Genomic DNA, 26,333 nt, shown 5'->3' with positions numbered 1-26,333 from the left:
GATTTATTAAAATGGTCCCTATACTTACAGGATCAAAAATTCATCCTCCTCTGAGGACAACAATTACTCTGGATTGTGGTGAGGTAGGCAATCCTTGGACATGAGGCCCTTCAAACTCTCCCACTTAACTCGAGAATTGCTTAGTTTAGGCAAAAGCAAGAAAAGTTTATATATTAGTGCAGATTAAGGTACTGGGCCCTTGCTAAGACAAACATTGGAAATCATTGTCTAATTGGTATTAGAGCAGGAAATTTGTTATCTCATAATATGCAAGAGTAAATGGCTTGTCTAAGCAATCTTTTTACCAGGTCTTAATAAAAAAATGATAACTCAATTGAAGTTAGCTAATAGTTGAACACTGAAAATGGCAGCCCAATGTATCTAAGAATATCAGTCAATTAATGCTCCTTGTTGCTGCTCAAGCTCCATTATATCTGCTTCAAGTGCTCTGTGAAATATGCCTTGGAAAAGAAAGGATTCCTGTTTTATTCCTATCCAGAACAAGCATGCTAAATGCCAACAGAGAAATGCAGGGTAACCAATCGTATTTATCATATTTTGGTTTTTAAAAAGTAAAAAGAGAAACATTAACTGTATGTTTTATCCAGCTTTTCCAGCATTCCTAAACCAGATTTGAATTAATAATGGTCACACGTGCTTAGCACAGTTATTTGAGAAGAGAGCATTTGCCCCCTCTATGTGTTATTCTTGCTGTAACTATAAACAATCCTTGACTCTTCATATTTTCTGGCCTTGGTCATAATGCTGCAACTATTTATATTATAATCTGCTTAAGGGGAAGGCAGTGCTTTTAAATCTTGCTTTTCCTCTTTTACAAAATTGATCTAAACAGATTTTTATACCAGGCCTGAATCTGAATGTCAGATATACTTTTTAATCTGGGTTTATTTATATATGCCATTGTTCAACTTAATAGAACATGGGTTGAGTAATCTATGGAATAATGGTTACAATATTTTTACAAGCTCATGAATATACATATTTAGTATTCCAACAGCATTTCATATGGAGAAGAATTTCTATAGTGTAGTCACAAAAAATCATTGCAACTGTTATAGGGCTCAATTAAGCTAGCCAGTATCATTTTTCTAACTGTACAGCCAAGTAGCCATGCCATAATATAAATGCCTGATCAGATCGGCAACTTGGCTACAGTTTTATTCCCTTCATCTCTTGCCATGTCCTCACAGTACTTAGATAATCTTTCCCTACTGCAGAATGTTTTGATTATGGCTAGAGTATAAGTACATCAAAGATTTTTATTGAGAAAAAAGGAATATTGAGATAGTCAAATTATTTTTCTGCCAATGAAGCATTCTTGATGTGCGATGTGGATTACATAATTCCTTCATTATAATTTATTTAACTTAATGAGCACTGGATTCATAGTAAAAATAACCATATGGTAGTTAAACAAGTGATTTAGACAAGGAGGAAACAGTAGTTTTCATCTTAAAAATATAAATTTTAAATAAAACATGCAAAAAATTAATGAAAGTTGTGGAATTTTAGAAAGCGGAAAAGATTGGATTTGTCATCTTTGGAAGGAAAAAAAAAAGAAGTATTTATTGAGAAATATTTAGTAAGTACAAATGGCCAGCCTTCAAATCACAGTCTAATGATTTTCAAAAATTTGCAAATTGTGTATGCATGGGGGGACAAGTTATGTGACTTTATAATTATGTGACCAGTGAACCCATTTCACTATATTAATTTATTATATTTCTATGGTGCTTCTCATTGCAAAGAATCCAAAATTGTTTGCCTTATTATTTTATCCAGTTCTTCCTCCATAAATCTTCCTCTAACTTCTTGCTACATTGACAGATTCCAGATTTGGATTTTCTACTGCTAAAATTAATGTTCTACCAATTATGTTAAACCAGTGTTTATGGTGTTTTCATAACTGCACTTCATGCTACATTTGCATGTTGAGTGCATAAATTCCATTCCTCCAGGAGTTTGATCAAGGAAAAGCAATGACAAAGCATTCCTATATGGAATACAACTGGAACCTGCACAACAATTGAGTAAACTGAATTATGATGAGAGAGAAAGAGAGAGAGTTAGTTCTGAAAATAAAAGGTTTTGAGAATTTGTGTCTCTATCTTTCATGTAGATTCAGAATGCATATGAAGGACTGCCTGGATACAAGAATATCCATGTAAATGAATTCAGGTATAATTTTTTAAGCATTGAAAATTAACCATCTTATTCTTAACATTGTCAATATGAAAATTCATATTTTGCCTCCTTGCTTAAAAAACATCCGTCTCCTCTCTTTGTGTTGCAAAATTCATTATAATTAATGAATACAATATAGTTGATAAACTTAAAATGTGTTATGAATACTAAATAACAGTATCTTTGCTCCATACTTACATTAATCATATAGCTATGATTATGAGTAATGAAATATAAATATATCAAAGAAGCAAAATTGGTTTAGTTTGCTCCTCTAAAGGCTATTTTATAGGTTGGACAGTATTCTTTTGTTTTATTTAAATACTGGTTTCCCACATATGTTTTCAAATAATTACATGGACCACAAAAAAATTATATGCATAATTTGGTCCCATAATTTATGCCTATTTAAATATATTAAAAACATTTCATATTGTAAAAATATGAAAATTGCTATGGAGAAAGCCAGCCTGATCTAAATGTGCAATTTCTTTTGTTCTGTTAAAATATTCTGCTAGCTATCAAACTGAAAGGATAGTAAGAAAGTATTTTTACAATAAGATATTTTAACAAAAGTTCTAAGGCTAAGAAATCATCATTGGTTGCAATATAAAAGCCTTTTATGCATGGGATGGTTGTGGCTTGCTTAAAGCCAAGGAAGGTTGAAGCCATGCTGTAGATTCCTGTGCACAAATTCCTAAGAGCAGGAGTATAATCTGGGCAAGGATTAATCAAGCAAGGTTATAATTTTAGCAGATTTATTTATGAAAATACAGAATATGCAAAACTAGAACCTAGCAGGCTACATTATATTAGGAGAGAGAACAAGATTTTGTTGCAAGATTCTGAGACTAGAAGCCTCCTAGATAAAGACCAGGCAGAATGAAAACTATGAGGACACCCAGAATAAATCCCCAAATCTCAATCTACATCACACTGCTCCTTGCACAAGTGGAATTGGTTTTGATAAAAGGAAAGCTTAAGCCCAACAGAAAAGCTATATCTATATTTCTTCCCTAGAATAGTTACATTATATACAGGTATGGACGAATAACTAGTAACCAACAACACTAGACTTAACAACTGCCTCGATCTCATTTTCTGCAATAGTTTGAATTCAATTTATGGAATACAAATTAAAGAACCCTTTTCCAACAGTGACCACAACATGATTGACTTTTGTCTCAACATATGTCCACACAAAAATTATCACAACAATGGAATCCCCAATTATAACTTCAAAAAAGGCAACTATGGTCTTATAAACAACAATCTCTCATCCCTTGATTGGCAATTTCTATTCACTTTATGCAATACTGTAGAAGACCATTACAACATATTTTTACTTGAAGTCAAAAGAGTCATCAAACTATATGTACCAATAACAACTCCCAAAACCAGAAAAAACAAATTACCCATAACAATAAGGAAGCTTCAGTCCAAAAAGAAATCACTATGGTGGAAAAACAAATCTGGTCACATTGCCAACTTCAAAAGCCGATACAAATTTATGTCACCAGATAAAGACTGAATGCACCAATTATCACATTAAACAAGAGGAAAAACTTCTACGCACCAATTCTACCCACGCTTTCTACAATTTTGTAAACAACAAACTAAAAGCCTCAAGGTCCATCCCACCCCTGAAAGGACCTAATGGTAAAAACTGCAACGACGACACCATTAAAGCCAACATCTTTAATACATTCTTTGGCTCAGTATTTCTAAACAGCAATGCATCATGCCCAGTATTTCCTAGTCGAACCACAGACAACTACAATGATCTAATACATATCAATTTTACAGAAGACAATGTTGAAAAAGCACTACGCAATCTAAAACCATCTCTATCTATTGGACCGGATGGAATATGTGCCTATTTCTTAAAAAAGCTATCCACTGCCATAGCAGAACCTCTAAGCATAATCTTTGAAAAATCTTTCAGGACCAGCTCCTTGCCAAAACTATGGTCACAAGCCATGGTCATCCCCATCTTCAAAAAGGGAGAACCCAGCCTAGTTGAAAATCACCTGTAAAGTCATGGAATCAATTATTAACCAATCCATTATCCTCCACTTAGAGACAAACACCCTACTCTCTAATAAACAATTTGGTTTCAGAAAAAAACTATCCTGTAATCTGCAACTCTTACACTGCAAAAACATATGGACTACACAACTCGATCAGGGAAAAGCAATAGATGCAATCTACATAGACTTCTGTAAAGCCTTTGATTCAGTGGTACATGACAAACTACTCCTAAAACTAAAATCTTACGGGATCTCTGGACACCTGCATAACTGGATAGAAGCATTCCTGTCAAACAGACAATAAATGGTCAAAATTGGGAGTGTCCTATTAAATTCTGTACCTGTCAACAGTGGTGTCCCCCAAGGCAGTGTTCTAGGACCAACTCTTTTCATACTCTACATAAATGACCTCTGTGATCATATTAAGAGCAACTGCGTTCTCTTCGCTGATGATGTAAAGCTATTCAACACCACAGACAATACTGCTACCCTTCAAAAAGACCACGACTATGTATCAGAATGGTCAAACAAATGGCAACTTCAAATATCAACCAATAAATGCTCTGTCTTACATATTGGCAAAAAAAATCAGAAAATAAAATACAGGCTGAATAGTCAAGACCTTGTTGATGATCCAAACTCTGTCAAGGATCTTGGAGTACTCATCTCTAATGATCTAAGTGCTAGAGCCCACTGTAACTACATAGCCAAAAAGGTGTTAAGAGTTGTTAACCTAATCTTACGTAGCTTTTTCTCTGGTAATATTACACTAATAACTAGAGCATTCAAAAAATTTGCTAGACCAATACTTAAATACAACTCATCAGTCTGGAACCCACATTACGTATCTGATATTAACACAGTTGAGAAAGTCCAGAAATATTTCACAAGAAGAGTTCTCCACTCCTCTACTTGTTGCAGAATACTTTATGCCACCAGACTCGAAATTCTAGACCTAGAAAACCTAGAACTATGCCGCCTTTAGTCTGATCTACGTATAGTGTATAAAATCATACATTGCAATGTCCTACCTGTCAATGAATACTTCAGCTTCAACCATAACAATACAAGAGCAAATAATAGATACAAACTCAAGGTTAATCGCACCAAACTTAATTGCAGGAAATACGACTTCAGCAACAGAGTGGTCAATATCTGGAATACTCTACCTGACTGGTTTCTTCCCCAAACCCCAAAAACTTTAACCCTAGACTGTCTACTATTGACCTCACCCCTTTCCTAAGAGGTCTGTAGGAGGCGTGCATAAGTGCACCAACATGCCTACTGTCCCTGTCCTATTGTTTCTTTTTTTCCTCTTTCTTATATGTATCCATGTATTCACAATGATGTTTTTACTTATACCTATTATCTTGTATGCAATTGACAAACCAAATAAATCAATAAATGAATAAATAAATAAATAAATAAATGAACTTGCTTTTGGCCACAGCTGGAAGCCACAGGGAGCAAGATCAAAGCAGTAGAAAAACAAGCAACTCATACTTTCCTATGTTGCAAAGATGTAGTTTACATCTGATTTAGTTTTGAAGAGCCAGCATAGTAGATCTCTCTATTTTAGAAGCCAAACCAACCTTGAAATGAGCCAACTACATGGGAACAGCCAAGTCAGAGCTGATATGTGAACAGGCAAAAAAAAGAAAAGAAAAAAAAGATCTAAGGGGCTCCTAAACTCAAACCTTTCTAAGCTTATCATAGAGCAAGGAAATCATGTTTGGGCTTTATTTATTAATGTTTTTTAAAAAGTGTATTGAATAATATAGTACTTACATTTTTTTCAAACCTTCAGCGAGCATGAAATCAGAATCATTATTAAAAAGGGTTTCCAATGGTTTCATTCATACCATTTTGAATTTAAAACGCTCTGATTTTGAATTTGAATGAGTTATTTCAAGTTCAAAGCTGCTGTTATGTGTTTGAAATGAACTGTTTCAATCTTTACTTCCAAAATGATTGAAACAGTCAATATTGATTATAAAGCATTGTTTCCAACTCAAAAGACCTGTTTTGAATTCAGAATAATACACTAAACTTTAAGTTCTAAGCAATGTATGTGCCATTTCAAGCTCAATTTCTCTTTTCTTGTTTATGGGAGGATTTGATTTATAAATTTTAGTTGGGGAGCATTATTTCTAACTTATAAGAGGTATTCTCTATCTTACCTTTACATTTAGGTCAACTCAGGATAACAGGTAAAGAAAAAATTTAAATACTTTTTTTTCATAATGATAGTTACTTGTTTCTTTTTTATCAGATGTGGTCCATATCTGGGGAAATTTATAGGATTTATAGGAAAATTTCCTATATCTTGAATCAGCAAAAAGCTGTTTCAATAAATTTTAGCATTCTATAATAAATTCAATGTTATGGTAGATGTTGTGAGATAGAATTTAACTAATCAACCAAGGATTTGTAAATAGTTCTTTAAAAATATGTTCCTCATACTTGAAGTTAACAGAAATCCTGACACTAGAACAGTTTATACTACTAAATACATTGAAATAACCCATTAATAATTATTGATGTCAATTGGACTTTTTTCTGAATCTAATTGCAAATTAGAAAGGGTTATTTTCAGAGAAATTATAGTTAATATAAATAATCTGTGCATGTGTAAAAACCATCTTACGTCAAGCAATATAATCGATATAACTGCTGTCCATAGACAATAAGAATAGTATTTAGATTGATGCTTAAATTACATAAAATTAGTCATTATCAGAAGGGATGCAAAGAAATATATTGCATGACTTGTAAACAAAACATAAACTGTAAAGGTTTAAATGACAATATTCATCTTTCTAATTCTCCCTTTAACAGGGTAGAAGTCCTGTATGCTGTGGTTTTTGACAGGAAAGCTATGAGCAATGTTATCTGGGATTGGGTTAACCTCCAGCCGAACAAAGTGGAACAGAACTCCTTTTCAGAAATTGAAGACAACTCAACAGTTTATACAGATAGTGACTTCAGACATTACATTGCTGAGATCCTCCATAAGAACATTCTATTTGAAAATGCTTCATTGCCCTTGGACCCTAGTTCTCTCCAACTTATTAATGGTATATAAATATTGTTTCATTTCACTCAAATGATTTCAGTCTTAAAATAAGCAAAAACATTTTTCTCTTAAGAATTTGATAGATGATAGTACCAAAAATACCCTCATTTCTCTTTCTAAAAGTATATTTTATTTTAATGGTTGGCTATCTGGTTCTTATCATTGCATCTGTGTTATAGAGCTTATGGATTTAGATGATATTTGAACCTCCACTGTAAGACTATAAAAGAAAGATTTAAAGGAATTAATTCAGGATTTATAACTTTAAAAAAACTGGGTTGCACTATTTTTGCCTTTCAGGGATGCAACATTAAGCAAAAAGCAGACAAGGAGAAAAAGATTAAGCAAAATATAAAAACATGAGATTGGGAAAAAGGGAAATATAGCTGAAACAACTTCATATCAACACTGTAATTTTACCTGCAACTACCATTTTCATATACCACTTGCCTGGTGTTCTTAAAACTTCTTTTTATTTGGATGTGTTTATCAACCACAACTTTCTTAGTATTTCCCCTGCTTTTATTTATTTACCAAAAAGTGCCTGATTATTCAACCTATTATAGTACAAGCAGCACAAGGTCTGAAAAGCATCGGCATACATCAAAAACACCTCAGACACAACCAACAGACTATCATTATTTTATCTGTATCTGACCTTTATTATTTTTACAAATAACTCAAGGCAGCAAACACATCTACTACACTTTCTTTCTCCTATTTTCTGTACAACAACTCTGTGAGGTCGGTTGTGTTAAGAGAGAATAAGAAAAGTAGGTACAGCATTGTTTTAGTGTTTTGTTTGGTCTAGTGCGGGGCTGTCAAACTCCCTGCCTACAGGTCGGATGTGTCATTTACTGGGCATGCCCACACCTGGTTTAGCAAAGGGTAAAAAAATCCTGATACCTCACTTGATGCCGTCGTGATGACATGAGTTACACACCCCTGATTTAGTGATTAAGGCACCAGATTAGAAAGCAGGAGAGTCTTACTTGTTGGGCAATAAGACTGGCCCAAGGTCATCCAGCTGGCTTTCATGGCTAAGACAGGACTTGAATTGATGTTTCCTGCTTTTTAGTCTGGTACCTTAACCACTAAACCAACTTTGAAAACATAATAAAAATACATACAAACAATGCTATATCTACTTTTCTTATTCTTTTTATATTGATTGTTACACCTATTCTTTTTGTTCTCAGCTTATTCTGCCAGTATTTGTAAACCTCTTTGTGTTTGAGTTCTTTATGTGCATGCTTAAGAAATAGCAATAGCACTTAGACTTATATACTGCTTCATAGTGCTTTCCAGCCCTCTGTAAGTGGTTTACAGAGTCAGCATATTGTCCCCACACTCTGTGACCTCATTTTACCCACCTTGGAAGGATAGAAGGCAGGCAACAGTCAGTAGAAGTAGCCTGCAGTACTGCGCTCTAACCCCTGTGTCACTGAGGCTCAATTATAAATGCTGTACAATTCTTATGTTCTATAGTTTCTAAGAGGAACATGTGAAATTCTAAATAACATGCACAAAAAAGAAAAACTATGTATTCAATTTTTAGTGGCTCTATTTGTTCTGATCATAGGTATAATATACTCAATACATCCTTTGTGTTCTATGAAGCACTGAATTTTATATATGTTTGTTCTAGATCTATAAATTTTTATTGGCAGTGTTAAATTGTATATGCTCCCTTAATGAGTTAGGATTAGAAATAGGACTGCAAACAATTTAAAAACCAACATGTTTCATAATTACTATTTAATATTTTCCTTCTTAGTAAAGGAAGTGGCCACTTCTATGATTGAAATCCCATCATGGATTACTGCTAAACCAATTGATGATGTAAGTTGATTTTTCTGTATTTCCATTTTATTCCAGCACAATGTTCCCCAATTGGATGCTCAATGGACTATTGGATTACAATTTACATAATTTAGAAAATTTCATATCTCAATAGTTTTTTAAAAAAATACTCTAGAAGTTCTTACTATTATATACATTTACCCAATCATCCAAACTGTTTCAATGTAAGATAAGATAAAATTCAACAATATTCCAAAGATTCTCAAGCGCTTTTTTAATCTGCAGGTTTAATTATTTAAAGTAGATTTTATGTTTAATTCTTTTGTTTATTTATTTGACACAAATTCAGTATAAAGATTACTGAATTTGCTGCATTACTGGCAAAAGATTTTGTGAAATATTTTGTTTTTTTCAGAATAGCCTTTTAAATATATATATTTAACATGTATGTGTGTGTGTGTGTGTGTGTGTGTAAAGAATAGTGGTGCTATTCTACTGGTTAGACCTGGTTCTGGCGTACCAGTAGCGCCGAAGATCAGCGGAGACCGAATAGGTTCTCTTTGAGGAGCTGCTTTTGGGCCCAAACCGCCATCCCGGGCTCCCATACTAACCTTTATTCCCTGCTTTTGAAGCACAGCTGCTTTGCGCAGCACAGTAGATTGCCCGGTGTCAAACTATAGGGAGAGTGCAGGATTGCAGGAGATGAGTAGGAAAGCCTCTCTGTGCAAAGTGTGCATTTGGTGCACACGTGCGCAATGTGTGTGCGTGCATGCAAAGCGCGCCCACCAAGCCACGCCCACCAAACCTACTTCGCAACCCACCACTGATAAAGAATCTAGAATATGCCCAAAATATTATATTTTTGTAAAGATTTGAAAATCTTTGACTAATTCTGATTTACATAGCACTGGTTTCTTAGTCTAGTCTACTCTGTAAGACTGTCACTTCAGTGTGATACTGCTTTTGTCATTTGCCACCACTATTCCTGCAGATGCCTTGGATGAAATATTTCAGCAGTCACAACCTATGATATATTTAGAGTTCTGAATTTGCCCATAGGTTTGTTGGAAATTGTACAAATAATGGGATGTGGGAGTGAACCAAAAGGTAATTTGAGGCATTATTATTACCATCATTGTTTGTAACCATTATGGCTCTATATTTTAGGATCATGCCATAGTATCTGAGTGGCCTTCTGCTGATAAGTCAACTGCAAGCAACATCTTGCCCTTTGACTTGCCAGGGACAGATCTTATCTTTGATAGTGACAATAATGTGTGGATAAAACCAGATGGATTCATGGACTCTGAAAGTATTTTCAATTCAAAAACTGATATTACCATTTCTCCAGAAGATTTGCTTTTTATGGATGAAAAACAAAAAATACAACCTGGAACACCATTGTTCTTTGAAACTGATTCCCATATAGACTTGGAAAGTCATTCTAATTTGTCTTTGTTAGAAATTGGTAAGTTATTTTGACTTGTTGTTTGTATAAATTATAAGACTTAGGATAATATATATTTTCAGATGTGTATATGGACAGAGCATTTTTTGCCAGAGTTCTTGTTTGGCTACTTCAGAATTGATCCTCAAGAATTAATTGAAATGAAAACTTTTCACAATCAGACATTGCCAAATGTTGGCACCATGATGGAAAATATTTTAATTGCATTGACAGAGGAGTCACATTTATAATTGAGGAATTGTGCAGGAAGATTTTATTTATTTATTTTTCATATTGTCCACTGCCCATCTTTCTTGAATATATACAGTAATACAGTATAATATATTTTCTTAAGAATTGCACAAATCCCCTTGCTTTAATCTTGATATCTCAGAACATAATAGAAACTGTGATGTTAGGAAATCCACCACTGAATCCTGACATTTATTTATTTAGATGTTTAAAGCTGCTCAGAATAACTCTTCTGCAGTCATCCAAGTTCTAAATTCCAACAAGTAGATTAGTGTAATGTACTCCATAGGTCTGTCTTGAGGGGAGGGGAATCCCTACTGAAGTTTGCAAATGTAATTGTTAGGATTTACAAGATGTATTATAGAAATTTTGATTGATCTGCATAGGTTACTAGCTTGTTTCTAGCTAAATTAAAATTAACTTGGTTAACAGATTTGCAATTCTTTTGTCATATAAGTTTTGCTTTTGCTCTTTTATTATTACAATTTCAATTGCTTTTTCATTGTCCCCCCACTCTGTTTTACGTCAATGACGTGTTATTGATTGCTGCTTTTAGAATTAATTGAGATATCTGTATATTTCCTATTTTATTCTTAAAATTAAATTGGAAGCATTTTTTAAATGAAAGGGATATACACTTTTAAAATCATTGCATTTACTTTGATCTGGTTTTAATGCAACTAGAGAAGAATTTCTGTCATTGATACAGAGTGAATATGTCCTAAAGACATTGTAGTATTTGCTGAGAAACAAAGGATAACCTCAGGTTTCTTAAGAAGCAAAATCCAATAAGGTGCATTCACAAAATGCAGCCTTAACTATTCATTGATTTTTTTTTCCAGGACTTGAAAAAGAGAAAGAGTTGGAAGGTTTGCTTGTGCCTTCAACTGTTTTTCCTCACATTGTGCCAAAAGAAATTCTACCTACAATTGATTCTGCAATTCCTCTCAGTCTTACATCACCAGCAGCTTCTGTTTTAGCAATAGAGCCTAGCACTGATGAAGGATTACCTACAACTTTTTTAAAAGAAGAAACTCAGCAATCTTCTATAAATAAAGAAAAGGATACTACTGATTATTATGGTTCTGGTTCAGGACAACAGCCACAAGCCAACTTAGAGACCTGGTTGAAAACTGAGGGATCTGGTATGCACGACTATAATGAAACATACTTTACACCAGATTCTCCAAAGGATGATATAAAGGATATACAAGTTGTAACTATTTCCCAATCATCTATTGACACAGAAGTCACCTTAGATGAAAGAGTTATGACATCTATTGAAACATACAGCACAATAAAATTAGAGCATTCCACTCAGAAGCATAAAATCATTTCTGAAGTAACAGAAATCTATGACTTAATATTAACAGAACAGTCATCAAAAAATCAGTCACATACAACCATTACAATAAAAGAATTAGAAAAGCCGGAAATAATTTTATCAGCATATTCTACTGTGGAAAGCCCAGTGATTCAATCGCCTGAACTTGAAAAAGAATTGGTCACAAAAGAACTGGAAGTTACAGATCGAGCCTATGAAGTCACAACTTATTATTCCCATGAAATGAACCAGGAAGAAGGAATTGACAGTCATGTAGAATTACCAACCCATGCCCATTCTACTGAAATGGTAGGGATATTTGGGATTACTCCTGAAAATCCCAACAATGTAACTATCCCTGCACGTGCTTTAGTTGTATTCTTTAGTCTTCGAGTTACTAACATGATTTTTTCAGAGGATTTGTTTAACAAAAATTCTCCTGAATATAAAGCCCTGGAGCAAAGATTTCTAGAACTGGTAAGAAATCATCATTATTTTTGCTGGTTACTATTGTTTTTAGCATATGTGATCACTGGAGGAGCATACTTGATTCTGTTTTTAAAGGAGAGTTTATAAAACAGTAACATTTAATTTAATGATATGCAATGACTAATTTGCACTTTGACTTCCTATGCTCATTTCAGTTCACAGACAATTCACAGACAGTTATGAAGTAAAAGGAAAAATGCAAACAATCAGATTTATCTTCTTCATATGCAACTTAATATTGTCTATAGCAATTCAATGAACTAAAATTAACTGAAATTACAGACATATTCTTATTTTAATTGTTGTATTAGTTAACTCAAGCTTTGGAATGTGCTTTATTGTTTAGTATCAACATACATTGCCCATCATGTGCATTGTATAACAATGAGTAAAAAGGGTTAGCAGATAAAGGAAAAAGTTTATTCAGCAAAAATTGTTGTATCTATCTGTAGAAGCAGATACTAAGGTTGGAATGGTTATGATATTTATAAACATACATAGCAGCAGTGTATATATTTCTTATCAGTTTAATGTATGCTTTTGCCTTATATGGTTTAATGTTACTTTTTTGCCCACTTTCTTAAAAAAATATTATATTTTGTTCCTTTTGAGGTCTGCTGGTTGATCAGTTCCCTTTCCTAGAATATCCTGATCTGTCTTATTTAGAAATAATGGAAAAGTACCTTATATTTGTCACTATATCTGCCACTAGTAAAAATTAATTCATATGCACGATTATAACATTAAATAGCTTTTTCCACAACTGGCACAGTTATTGATACTACTATTTTTAAAATATATATATAACCAGGAATATACCTTATTTTTCACTCTATAAGATGCACTTCTCCCCATCCCAAAGTCATGGAGCCAGTCCTTTGGTGAATAGTAGCCAGTCCTTTGGTGAATAGCAGCCAGGCCACCATGGTGGGGTCCTTTTACAGTGCTGAACCCCGCCTCTTCTGTCTTTGTCATTGCCCACCTCTTCTGTCTCTTTTCCGCAGTGCAGGAGTCAATAGGCAGGAGTTGGCACATGGGAGAACACCTATATGTGGTCCTCTCAGACTCCGGTTCAGATTTTTTTTTTCTCATTTTCCTCCTCTAAATCTAAGTGTGTCTTATGGTCAGATGTGTCTTATGGAACAAAATATATGGTACATACATACATTATCATGTAGAGTTCATGGATTAATCTCACATTGTATTAAGTCAGTGTTTGCTGATTTGTTGACCAACCTGTTTGTTGAGCAGCCTATTTCACACATGATACTAAATAAAAACATAATTTATAATGTACAATCAAGATAAGATAAGCTCATGCATCATATTAAGGCAGATCTAATTAACCCCGTTATAGTTTAGAGCAATGGGTTAGAATGAATGGGTAGATATATGAATTATATTTATATTTAATTTATATTTGTAGATATGTTTAATTATATTTCATTTATATATTGTTTTTCCTGCTTTAAAGCTGGTTCCTTATTTACAATCAAACCTAACTGGCTTCCAGAATTTGGAAATTCTGAACTTCAGGAATGGTAGTATTGTGGTCAACAGCCGAATGAAATTTGCACGACCTGTGCCTCGCAATGTCACTAATTCTGTGTACATGATTCTGGAAGATTTTTGCAACACAGCCTATCAGACTATGAACTTGGCTATTGATAAGTACTCTCTTGATGTTGAATCAGGTATTAAAATAATTTTTGTTTCATTAGCTTATTTTCAGTGAGGCAGAAGACTTTTGCCAAACAGACTTTAAGATCACAAGAACAACACAACAGCATTCAAATAACTGAATGCTATCAAAACCCTTTTATCTCACTCCATTTGTATGCAAGTATCATTCCATGTCAATTTTTTCAGATCTCAGACTTTTCATGATACAAAATAAGATCAGGACTAGAGATCTGCTGTTGTGCAGATTTTATTCTGTTCCATTTAACAAGAATAAATAATGGCTTGATATACAGAACCAATGTAGCAATGAAGCTTTGATTATTGGTTCTACATCAAAGCACAGGAGAGTCTACTTCTATATATTTGATGCATGGAATCTACAGTGACAAAGGAGGCCTTGTTTATAGACCTCTTGTGTGTATCTCAGGGGTATCAAACTCACATCGTCACGTCATCATGTGACACATCACAACTTTTTTCCTTCATTAAACCAGGGGTGGGCATGGCCAATGCGTGATGTATCCAGCCCATGGGCCATAAGTTTGACACAACTGGTGTACCTTATGAGCCTCTTAGGAGAATGCTGACTAACTTGCATACTTGCCTCCCCCACAGTTTTTTCTCATGTTCCCAATGTTTTAAATGTGTCAGTTCCCTTGAGGTAATAACTATATTTTAAAGATTGATTTTTGGTTTTTAAAATTATAAAATTATAATTAATTTCTTAAATCTCATTTTCACTTTGGATAAAGTTGTTCGTCCCAAAATAGAACAGTGGAATATAAATATATTTATAAAATATATATCTTTATATTTTTTTAAAAAATCTACTTCTACAGGGAAAGTTGTGTACTCTTCTGCTATTCATTCATTTTCTCTCATCATTTTCAGGAGTCCAGGCTGACCCTTGCAAATTCCAGGCATGCAATGAGTTTTCAGAGTGTTTGGTAAACCAGTGGAGTGGAGAAGCTGAGTGTGTTTGTTATCCTGGTTATCTAAGCATTAATGGATTGCCATGTAATAGCATTTGTCTCCTGCAACGTAATTTTTGTCAAAATGATGGCAAATGTGACATAATCCCAGGGCAAGGAGCAATATGTAGGTAAGTGCATAGTCATTCCATTGGCTTTCAAATGAATAAAATCACAGCTATTATACTCTTTTTAATTTTATTGATTTTTATCTCATATTTATTATTTTTATAAATAACTGAAGGTGGCAAACAGACCTAATACTCCTTCCTTCTGCTATTTTGACTATAATAACCATGTAAGAGGGTTTGAGCTATGAGAGAAAGACTAAACCAAAGTGACCCAGCCAGTTTTCATGCCTGAGGCAGGACTATAACTCACAGTTTTCTGATTTCTAATCTGGTGCCTCAACCACTAGCCCAAACTGGCTCTCAATACTTTAGTTATGATTGTATAATTGTATAACATATGAACAATTGCTCTGTTTGTTCTGTATTTGCATTCTTGTAAACCTGTGTTCTGATTGGCTAGGACGCACAGCACTCGGATTGGTCGAGTGTGCAGCACTGATTGGCCGTTACAAAGCAACCGCGATTGGCCGAGCCGATCGCGGGAGATTTGAACGGCTGTCATTGACTGCGGCACCCTGTGCAAGACCGATATAAGCCGCCACTGCTCCAAGCCAAGAAAGCTGATCTACCTTACAATAAAAGAGCTTTTAAAAGTTACTCGCCTCGCGTCTCTACTTGGGACCGATCTACCAATACAACACTGTTGTTATCCTGCATTATCTCAGACTAGCATTTGACATTCTGTCATTTATGGTGATGGTAGAACAACTAACTCATCACTGTTTTTCTTTTTCTTTATCCTGTTGGCATGAACAAATGATAGATGCCGTGTAGGTGAAAACTGGTGGTATAGAGGAGAGCGCTGTGAAGAGTATGTCTCAGAGCCACTTGTTGTGGGAATTGCAATAGCATCAGTAGCTGTCTTTCTTCTCATAGCCTGTACTGTAACTTTCTTCCTGGCCAGAACCCTTCGAGACCAGAATACAAAAAGTGAGATTGAAGACTCCTTTGTGTAAGTATCAACTGAAAGTTATTTTGTGTTATTTACTCACTGGTGCTGAAGAGAAGACAGGCAAACACACAGTACACTGAGCATAAATGTTGCATAAATTTGTGAACCAGTGCCTTTTTAAGATCGGATCTTACTGTTCCTCTGGACAAAATTATATAGTATCAAAAGCTTAAAAATAAGTTTGTTTATAAATAGTGGGTTCATAAATGAAGGAGAAAACATGTATTCCAGTTGGGCAGCTTTATGTCTCTACTACTGGATATGCTGAAAATCCTGAACAATACTGGGGGCACTGTTTTATTCTTTTTTGCTTTGTTATGAAGTTCTAATTTGTAGAACCCTCTCCAGCACAGATACTGATTATTTATTGCTCAGAATGATAGATAACTCATTTCAGGTGGTGTTTAAAAAACACAGAAGAACTCTGCACTGTCCCATGTCCCTGACCCTCAAGTCTTTCAGTATTGATGCAACAAGTTTATCAAATGAATTAAAACAGACTTCCATGGGAAATTTATTTATGAGATGGAAAATGGAATGTAGCTCATTCAAATTCAGCTATACTTTGTTTTCAGATTTTCCAGTCAACATATGGAAATTGGGGTGAAGAACAGAAGCATCATTTCTGTTCTCCTCACTCATTTTTTTCTGATTGCCTAAGAATAACTATTGTCAACTGTTTGGGGAAATATTATACTGTACAAACAGTGTCATTTGACACTTGTTCCATTTGTTTTCTTATAGGCAAGGAGATAGTCTTTCATCCATTGAATATGCAGTGAAATACAACCCAATGTATGAAAGTGATACCACTGGATATAGCCACTATTATCGGAGATGTCCACAGCTAACTTCATACAGCTCCACAAGCAATGAGACATCCACTGAATATAGCAGCGAAGAGATCAAACATATTTATGATAACAGAGAATTAAGTAAGGAGGTATGTAACTACTTATCAACTTATATTTGTTTCATTTTTCACTTCGTGCATCCCAAGGATTTAATAATCCTGGTTGAATACACATTTTCTGGTCAAAATGTGGGGTTCAAATTTGATGAAACAATTTTAAAAGGACATCATATAGCATTTTCTATTTTGTGATTTTATATTGAAATAGGTACAGAACACTTCTACTCTGAACCATAGGGCTTTATTTATAGTTGATATAATTTTCCCCCCTACTTTTTCAGGAGATTCAGGACCGAATAAGGATTATAGAACTTTATGCCAAGGATCATCAGTTTGCAGACTTTGTAAAACGACATCAAATGTGACTTAGGTATTTCCCCCCCACACACAATTTTCTTTATTTGAACCTGCTTATTATGCAGCATGATTGATTCAGAAGAAAGCATGTAAAATATAATTTTATTTCTTTACATAGTGAAATGGGTATCATTCTGCTTGAAGTTGGTTGGCTACTTTATTAACAACTAAGACATCCTATTATGTTGTACATACTCTCTGTTGGTCTACTGCACGGGTGTCAAACTTGCGGAGTCACGTTGTCGTCATGTGATGTTTCACTATGATTTTTCCCATTCGCGGAGCTTTGGTGGATATGGCCTGTATGTGACACATCTGGCCCGTGGGCCGCCAGTTTGACACTCTGGTCTACTGCATGTACTGATGTTGAATTTCACTGTGGCCTTTTGATGGTTTAAATTTATATTATGCTTCTGGTCTTGTTTCATTTAGTTTCTGTGTTACTTATAGAACTGAATTGTCCAAAGCATTTAGGGAAGGGCAGAAAATTAGCAAGTTATATAAAATTAATAATAACAATTTAATAAAGACAAACTATCATCTTTAAATAAACGAAAGCCAAGTGTCTTGTATCTAAATATGATGCAGTCGCTTCTTCTCTAGTCCAGCACTAATTTATGATTCTAGAGATAGTTCAGCTTTTCAGTGCTTTGATTATATAGAATTCAGTGCTTTATTGAATTGTAATTGTTAAAAGTAAAAAAAAAATATTCAGTACTTCATATGTGACCATATTACCTGCATCTAATTATTTTCATTCAATTATTATTCTGTTTTTGCTTAAATTAAACCCTTTACAGTTTAGAATGCTTTACATTTTTTAGAATGTGACCTAGTGCATCCTATTAAAAGCCGACAGAAAGCATGGTATAAAAATGGTTGTTGATATCTGTGTTATGATATCATAATCATAAGGCTATGAAATAATGAGATATAGGTTCAGGTTTTCTTGAGAAGAAACAGGAGGTTTGGGATTTATAGATATCTATGTCTTCTCTAGTGTAGTAGTTCTACCAAAAGATAATGATCAAGGACATTATACAAACAATGCCCAGAGAAGTCAAATTATTTGAATTTCTGAAAGACAATTCAAATGTATATAGATGATGCAGGGGATACTTATGTCTATTGTATTGTAATTATGAGTTATAAATGGACTTTTAGCAACAAGGAGAAAAAACCAAAAGAAAACAGAGAAAGGAAAGAGGGCCAAAAAACCAGATCCTGTATGTTGGATTGACAAAAAAGCTGCTAGCAGGAAGATTTTAAATCTCGAGTTGTGTGATACAAATATATTCTAGCAGCTACCAATATTTTAAATTTAAAAATTAACATTTTTGAGAAATGGGCAGCCTGGGGATTTCCCATCACTAAATAACATCTAACCTTAGTTCAAGTGGATTATTTAGACCCCTTTTTGTCAGAATTTGGTCTTGACTGCACTTTTAGATGATTTCTAGCAGGCATGGGGTGATGGTTGTCCATCCATCCTAGCTCTGCTTGATTTCTCAGCAGCCTTTGATACCATCAATCCTGATATCTTTTCTGAATAGGCTCTGGGAATTGGAATAGGTAGCATTGTATTGTGCTGGTTGTCTTTCTTTCTCTGGGGTCAATACCAGTTGGGTGGGGTGAAGGAAAGATCCTGCCTTTGATCCCTACTCTGTGGGGAGCTGAGGGTATGGTTTTCTCTCTTTAATACATGAAGCATTTTGGTGTGCTCAATATAAGGTGAGGAATCATTGGTGTTATATATGCCCCTGGTAAATTAAGTGATGCCATTGATGTTTTATTGATGCCTCAAGATGGTGAGAATCTGGATGGGGAACAAAAAGCTTCAATCCTGGAAGGACTGAATTGCTCTGGGTTTTTGGCCCTGCCAATTTTGGACTCTGCCATCTTTGATACTGGATGGAGTTGCACTGCTCCAAATAGACCCAAAGTGCATATCAGAGAACAGGTTACCATCATGACTAGAAGGCCCTTTGCCCAGATTTGTATTATGCACCAATTGTGCCCATTCCTGAATTAGGAAGCTCTGCTCATGATGATTCATGGACTACTGTAATGTCCTCTGCCCTTGAAGAATATTTAAAAGCTTCAGATGATACAGGATGTGCCACAGAATAGCACATGTTATACCTCTGTTTTGCAAGTTGCAGTGATTGCCAGTTTGCTTCTTTGTCCAATTCAAGGTGCTATTTTTAACCTTTAAAGCCCTTTATAGCATGAGGCTGGATTATTTGAGGGACTACCTCTTTGTGATTACATCCACTTGTTCCATGATGGTTGGCATAAAAAATGTATGTTGCGCCTACATTCCTGAGGAACTTGATGATTCAAAACCCAAAACCCAGGTAGGTATATTCCAAACAGTGAACCTTCCTCAGGATCCCCCAAGGCACATGCATAGCAGGCCAACACTCATCCATTGTTAGATAATGGCCAGATTTACTACATACCAACTTTGCATTCAGAAGCAGCAGCCAAAGATCCATTAAACTGGTCCTAACAGTAAATAGTGAGAGCAGGATATTGGGATTTCTCTCCAAGAATATTCCTGGCATCCTTGAGGGCGGCCATCCTCATGTTTCCTATCATAGCCACTCCTGCTCATCAGTGTACAAATAATGTCTCCAGTCCTCATGTCCTCCAGTCCTTATAACTGCAGTGTGACCCTCCCCTGGGATCTCTGCCTCAGGCCAACCCATCTTTATCTCCAACCCCATTTACCTATAACAACAATCACCCCAAAATAAATAATATAATAAATATCCAGCTTTAACCACCACTCCTGTATTCAAGGCTAGATAGAATAAGATATCAAACAGACTGTTCAGTTTGCTTATTTACAACTAGCAGTTTCCCCCTTAAAATAGGAATTTGAAAGCTGTCAGAAATAAATCCTATGAATTAGTCCTCTATCTAGGTAACAAATAAATAACTTTCAGTCAATAATCAAAATATGACAACTAGTATTGTGAGCACTGGAAATTGTATACAAATCATTCCAGTGGGTTGTTTCAAGTGCCAATAGCCAACTATTTAGTATCCTTGATAGAAATTTATTAAAACAATTCAGATTAATTTAATATATTGGTCTAGAACTAGTGTACAAGTTTTGGCTATAATTTAATTCATTCCAAGTTAGTTCTCATGTTAAATACAAATTCAGTTAAATATTTCTCTTATGAAATATGATGAATATTAAAATGCAATATCCTTTAAAAATAAGGCCATTCTTAATTGCCCATTCAGAATGGAGTTATCAAATGATTAATGAAAACCTTTATGATGGCTATTGATTCATCCAATACGTCAAATTGAAGTGACATGGAAGATGCATTTATCTTGAACAAAATACAACTGTATGGTTCATTGTAATATGTTTGGTATTTTAAATATGCATTGCAGAAAATATTTTCAGCTTTATTTATAAGAATTTCTTGGAATAAGAGTTAAGAGATTAATGTTGCATAACTAACCAAAGAGTATTTTCTTTTGTTACCAAATTTCAGTACAATGATTCACAACAGGCTTCATTTAACTTGATACTCTATCCCAGAATGTGGTTTTACGCCAAAACTATACAACATTGAAACAATTTCCAGAAGAATATCCAAGTTATATTCAATGTTGTATAGTCTGGCATAAAACTACATTTTGGTATAGAGTATCAAGATAAAGAAAACCTGTTGTGAATCATTGTACTGAAATATATGGTAACAAAAGAAGATATCCTTTAGTTGGTTATAGAACATAAACATGAATTTTCTTTCAATAGAAAAACAACTGAAACATTACAGTATTTAAAAGACAAGCAGCATAGGAATGAGTTGCTAAACACAATGTCAAAGTGGTGGTGACACTTTTCTTGTAATCCAGTTCTATGCTTTTCTACTTCCATTGTGATTTTATTGACATTATTAGACTAACGTGGGGCTTTATATTCATTACTTGACAGTATCCAGTTTATGTTGTTGTCAAATTTTCAATATAATTGTGGATTTCTTTTCGGTGAAGTTTTGTAGTTATTCCAACAACCTAATGTAGTTATTACATTTGCTTTTGTATTCTTCACTTTTTTATGTTTAGTTTTGTCCAATTCCAATAGTATTGTGTTTTTGAATTTTAAATAATCTGTGTTTTAGTGAACTATGCAGAATGTATGGTTTTTATATGATTTTTTAAATTTGAGTGAAATTAGTTTTGTGTTCCCATTTTAACAACACTACTTCTTGCCAGTTCATGATGCCTTCTTATTCTCAGTATTTTGTTCAGTTTCTTGTTTGTGAGACTTGGAACATATATTCTCATTCCATATTATTATTATTTTCACTTTTTACATTTTTAAATTTAGGCTTTATTTGGGGGGGGGGCAGTTTACATATTTTTTTTCTTTTAGTGCAAGAATCAAGTAGCACTTAGTCTGTCATCATGAATTTGTTTGCAACATAGAATCTCACTTTGCTTGACAATATCCATTTGTTTATCATTCATTTAATGCTGTCTTGTGTAGCTATCCCATTCCCATTTCTCACTCTATATTTTCTTTGTACATAATTCTCACTTATTTAAATTATTTAATTTGTATTGTATCTGTGTTCTATTCATCCCTATAATCCTGTATGTTTAATGTATTGAAACTATGCTTTTTATATATATTTCTGTCTTCTGACAAAGATACACTATATCCTTCAACATATATTTGGATTCAGTTTTAATAAAGTTTCCTTTATATCAAATTTTCTCCTTTTCCTTCTTTTGATTATGGCACAGTGTTGCCAAGGATTTAAACAATTAATGCTTTATTTTTTTCAGGAAATTGCTTTAAAAGCTGGATCCAGTACAATGGACATAGGAGATAAAACTGAACACTGTTGCTACAGTGATGGCATAGGTGTGGTTGTAAACTTTCTTTTGGTATTTTCAGTGATGTGTATGGATCTTAATGTGCCTGGATTGATTCCATTGTCCTGAATTCTTTTGAATGGAAAAATTAGAAATGGCTATTATTATTTGATGTAACTGTCCCAAATTTACAGTCCCATAGCCCATAGTGTTTATTCTGGGATTACGTTCCACAAGTACAGTGTTACTTCATTTTGCATTTATATGAATATACTGTAATATAATAAAGAATATTGATCACTTTCCTCATTTTCCACTAGATAGTGTTATTATTGGTTTCCAAGGTATTTATAGAAATAGAACTAAATATCTGAGAAGTTATGTTTTTTTTTGTCAGTTGGGTGTGCACCAGTTTTCTACATGTGTAATAGAAAAAATGACCTTAGATAGAAATAAAATATTCTTACACTTAAATTTTTCTTTAAAAAAGAGTAAATGACAACAATTAAGCTGTCAGTACTTTTGATATAGCTTTAATAAATATACTTTTTTCTTGTTCTTTTTATAACAATTTTATGTCATAATTAAAATTCAAATATTTTATTTATTTGATTCAGTAGATGGATACTATCCAAGTTCAAATTATCTGAAATTACTTTTGTGATTCTTTCCTTTCCTCATCCCTCAAATTTGTACATTTCTAGCCAGAGAGATCACTTGGACCTCCAATAAAAGTGATATGTCTAGGAGCAGCCAACTCAGAACATGCCTGATTTTTGTTTTTTTCCTGAGACAAGTTCATTTCATTTAAAATGAGTATACTCCTCAATACCCATCTCAGAGAATTATTACTCACAACATTTCCATCTTGTCAGGATTAAATTACAATTAATTAACCTTCATCCGTTCCAACACCACATTTAGATACTGATGTTAGAGACATAACTAAGCGTGATCAATGATGGCATCTAGTTTCAAAACTCCTAATGTCCATCTTTAGCAAATTCATATCAAGTTTAAATAATATCAAGGATAGAAATTGCTTTGTAGCACTGCCAGAGGTACACTCACCCAACTTAAACTATCCCTGCAAAAAAGAATAGAATTAATATAGAATATTAATATTAACAAGGAATAGAGTAACATGGTGCTCCCAACTGAAAGAGTACTGAAAGATCCATGCAAGCTTAGTAAAATCAGCTTTTCTTTGTGTCTTTACAGCTGAGCAAGATAATCCATCAGAATGATCATGCAGCTTGATTCTGTCCCAGAAACAGGCCTGACCGAAGCTAACAGTGTTGAAATAATTGTTATCTTTTAAGAACATATATAGCTGTAGAGGCACCACTCTGCCAAGCATATTGTCCCCCAAAGGGATATTTGTGACTGGATAATAGTTGGCAAAAGGCAGGCAGCCCAAATCCATTACACATACGGTAGATGGATTCATCACTTCCCAAACACACCCAATTAATCCCCCAGGATTATCTCAAATTTGCCAAGATGGACAGAAATCAAGAAAACCTGTTGTAGATCGGATATGCCCAAGAGCACATATCATCAATTCTCATAATCTGAGTGATCTCATATTAGATGATGCACTGGTTTTATCAATCAATAACAAATCGACAGCAGCCTTATAACAGCACAAACATTCAATTTTATCCTCAAAAGGCATTGCAAATCTGTCATACCAGGTCTTTGAAAAGTCTGAAATTGTTTTTTGTGGAACAGATGATTTTAAGACCTTCATGTCTCCAAAGAACTCTACTGATTGACTCTTCGAGGATCCAATGGAAACAACAAGGTACATTTGCAATGTTCACCGCTACACAGTAGCATGATTATAAGCACTAATTATATTCATTTAGCTCCTTGGCTGGGGTTACACCATTTATGTTAAGCAAAACACAAAATCTGAATAACAATTTTGGCAATCTTAACTATAAATATATATTCAGTGATTAAAAAACTCAATGAGTTTTGTCATGTTCTGGAATAACGTACATATATCATTCATTATAAGGGATGATTCTTGATAATATCAGAATATTAGTTTAGTCTTTTAAGCTATAACAGTGAAGCCAATCCTATCACTGAGGTAAAACAATAAAACCAGAGGTGGTATTCAGCAGGTTCTGACCAGTTGAGAACCAGTAGCGGAAATTTTGAGTAGTTCAGAGAACCAGCAAATACCACCTCTGACTGGAGATTTTACAGTATCCTTCCCCTGCCACACCCACCAAGCCATGCTCACAGAACTGGTAATAAACAAAATTGAATCCCATCACTGAATAAAACATCAGTCTTGACAGTGACCACTATAAACTATTGGATAATACAATTCTATTTGTTAAAAGCAGATATAATTTACTAATGTTAACTCACACTGATTTTGGTTTTCAGGATAGGCATGACAAATATGCAGTTTTGCATTTTATGAAACATATCATTTCATTGAATTTTGTTCTTTCAGACTGAAACAAGTTATTTCATTCTTGTCCTTCAAATATATATTTTTAATTTTGAGGCTGACTGAGGTTTAATATAAGGGAGGCTGAGAATGAGGTTGCTTCTTTCTTTCTTTTTTAAAATAAATTTTATTGGTTTTTAAAAACAAACATAAACAAACAAAACATAAAAACATCAAGCTATCTTCCATAGGTGTACATACAGTGTGCCAGTTGGTTTACAAATTGTTTTGTGCTTCCATTTCATAGTCTTCAATTACAATTACATTGCATATGATATCATATTGTCAATCAAAAATTAAATACCTTAGTATCATTATTAATCAATCATTTGACTATACTTTTATTCATTCATGTTTTACAGGATAGTCATAATTTACTTAGTTTATTTTATAACAGTTCATATTATCATCCCAAATCTATCCTAAAATAATTTTGTAGATATAATAAGAAAAAAGTACATCTTTATATATTTATTATTTTCTAAAAGTCTACGTATTTCATTACTGTATTTTATTGTCTAACCATTGATAGAAAAGATCCCAAATTTTATAAAATTGTTTATCCTCTTGTATTCTAATTTCAAATGTCAATCTACTCATTTCAGCACATTCCAATATTTTCTTAATGATTTCCTCCTGTGATGGTATTTTCTCATTTTTCCAGTTTTTAGCAAATACAATCCTAGCCCTTGTTAATACATTTACAATCAAGTATTTCAAGTCTTTACTATATATTTCAGGTAAAATTCCCAATAAAAATATCTCTGGTTTCAAGTCTATATGTTTTTTTGTCATTTTTTCCAACCACATGTGGATTTTAGTCCAGTATTTTTTAGCATCCTCACAAGTCCACCACATATGGTAATATGAGCCAGGTGTCTGATGACATTTCCAACATTTTTCAGATTTATTCTTGAACATTCTTGCTATTCATGTCGGGGGAAATGCCACCTGTAAAACATCTTATACAAATTTTCTTTATATGCTGTTGACATTGTCATTTTATAATTTTGAGACCACAATTTTTGCCATTTCTCTAAATCGATCTCATATCCAAAATTCTTCCGCCAAGCAATCATAGTTTCTTTAACTTGTTCTTCTTCTAGTTTAATTTCTAATAAATATCCATACAATTTTTTAATCATCTTTTCATCAGTACCTGTCAAAATCTTATCTAAGTCAGTCAGTTTATCATAGAAACCTTCTGTTTTAGAATCTTTATCATACCTTGAATGTATTTGCGCATATGAAAACCAATTCATCTTTATACCTTGTTCCTCTTGTTTTTGCATAGATTTAAGTTCACCCTTTTCATTCAATATTTCACCATATCTAACTGTTTGTTCCTTTTTGTATATTATAGGATAAGAAAATGC

General features: G+C 33.8%; 1 protein-coding gene across 4 annotated transcripts in view; it reads left to right on the top strand.

Moving 5' to 3' along the window:
• IMPG2 (interphotoreceptor matrix proteoglycan 2) overlaps positions 1 to 26,333 on the top strand; it is a 75,008-nt gene that overhangs the window by 24,576 nt on the left and 24,099 nt on the right. Inside the window, exons 8-19 of one of the 4 annotated variants that reach the window (XM_087966478.1) lie at positions 2,141 to 2,199; positions 6,428 to 6,445; positions 7,074 to 7,312; positions 9,089 to 9,153; positions 10,282 to 10,582; positions 11,656 to 12,614; positions 14,101 to 14,320; positions 15,201 to 15,411; positions 16,175 to 16,363; positions 17,108 to 17,306; positions 17,558 to 17,646; positions 22,455 to 22,785. In XM_087966478.1, the coding sequence (XP_087822604.1) occupies positions 2,141 to 2,199; positions 6,428 to 6,445; positions 7,074 to 7,312; positions 9,089 to 9,153; positions 10,282 to 10,582; positions 11,656 to 12,614; positions 14,101 to 14,320; positions 15,201 to 15,411; positions 16,175 to 16,363; positions 17,108 to 17,306; positions 17,558 to 17,641 (2,544 nt within the window). In that variant the 3' untranslated portion in view covers positions 17,642 to 17,646; positions 22,455 to 22,785. Of the gene's footprint in view, positions 1 to 2,140; positions 2,200 to 6,427; positions 6,446 to 7,073; positions 7,313 to 9,088; positions 9,154 to 10,281; positions 10,583 to 11,655; positions 12,615 to 14,100; positions 14,321 to 15,200; positions 15,412 to 16,174; positions 16,364 to 17,107; positions 17,307 to 17,557; positions 20,384 to 22,454; positions 22,786 to 26,333 lie in introns of those variants that run through there. The other 3 variants (XM_087966479.1, XM_087966477.1, XM_087966480.1) reach the window with 3 other exon arrangements.

Source organism: Notechis scutatus, chromosome 5 (genome assembly GCF_049901735.1).
Source record: "Notechis scutatus isolate UNSWTSFEM ecotype Mainland chromosome 5, rNotScu1.2, whole genome shotgun sequence".
NCBI lineage: Eukaryota > Metazoa > Chordata > Lepidosauria > Squamata > Elapidae > Notechis > Notechis scutatus.
Note: the sequence above shows the minus strand (reverse complement) of the source record. Positions and strands in the feature narration are given on the sequence as shown.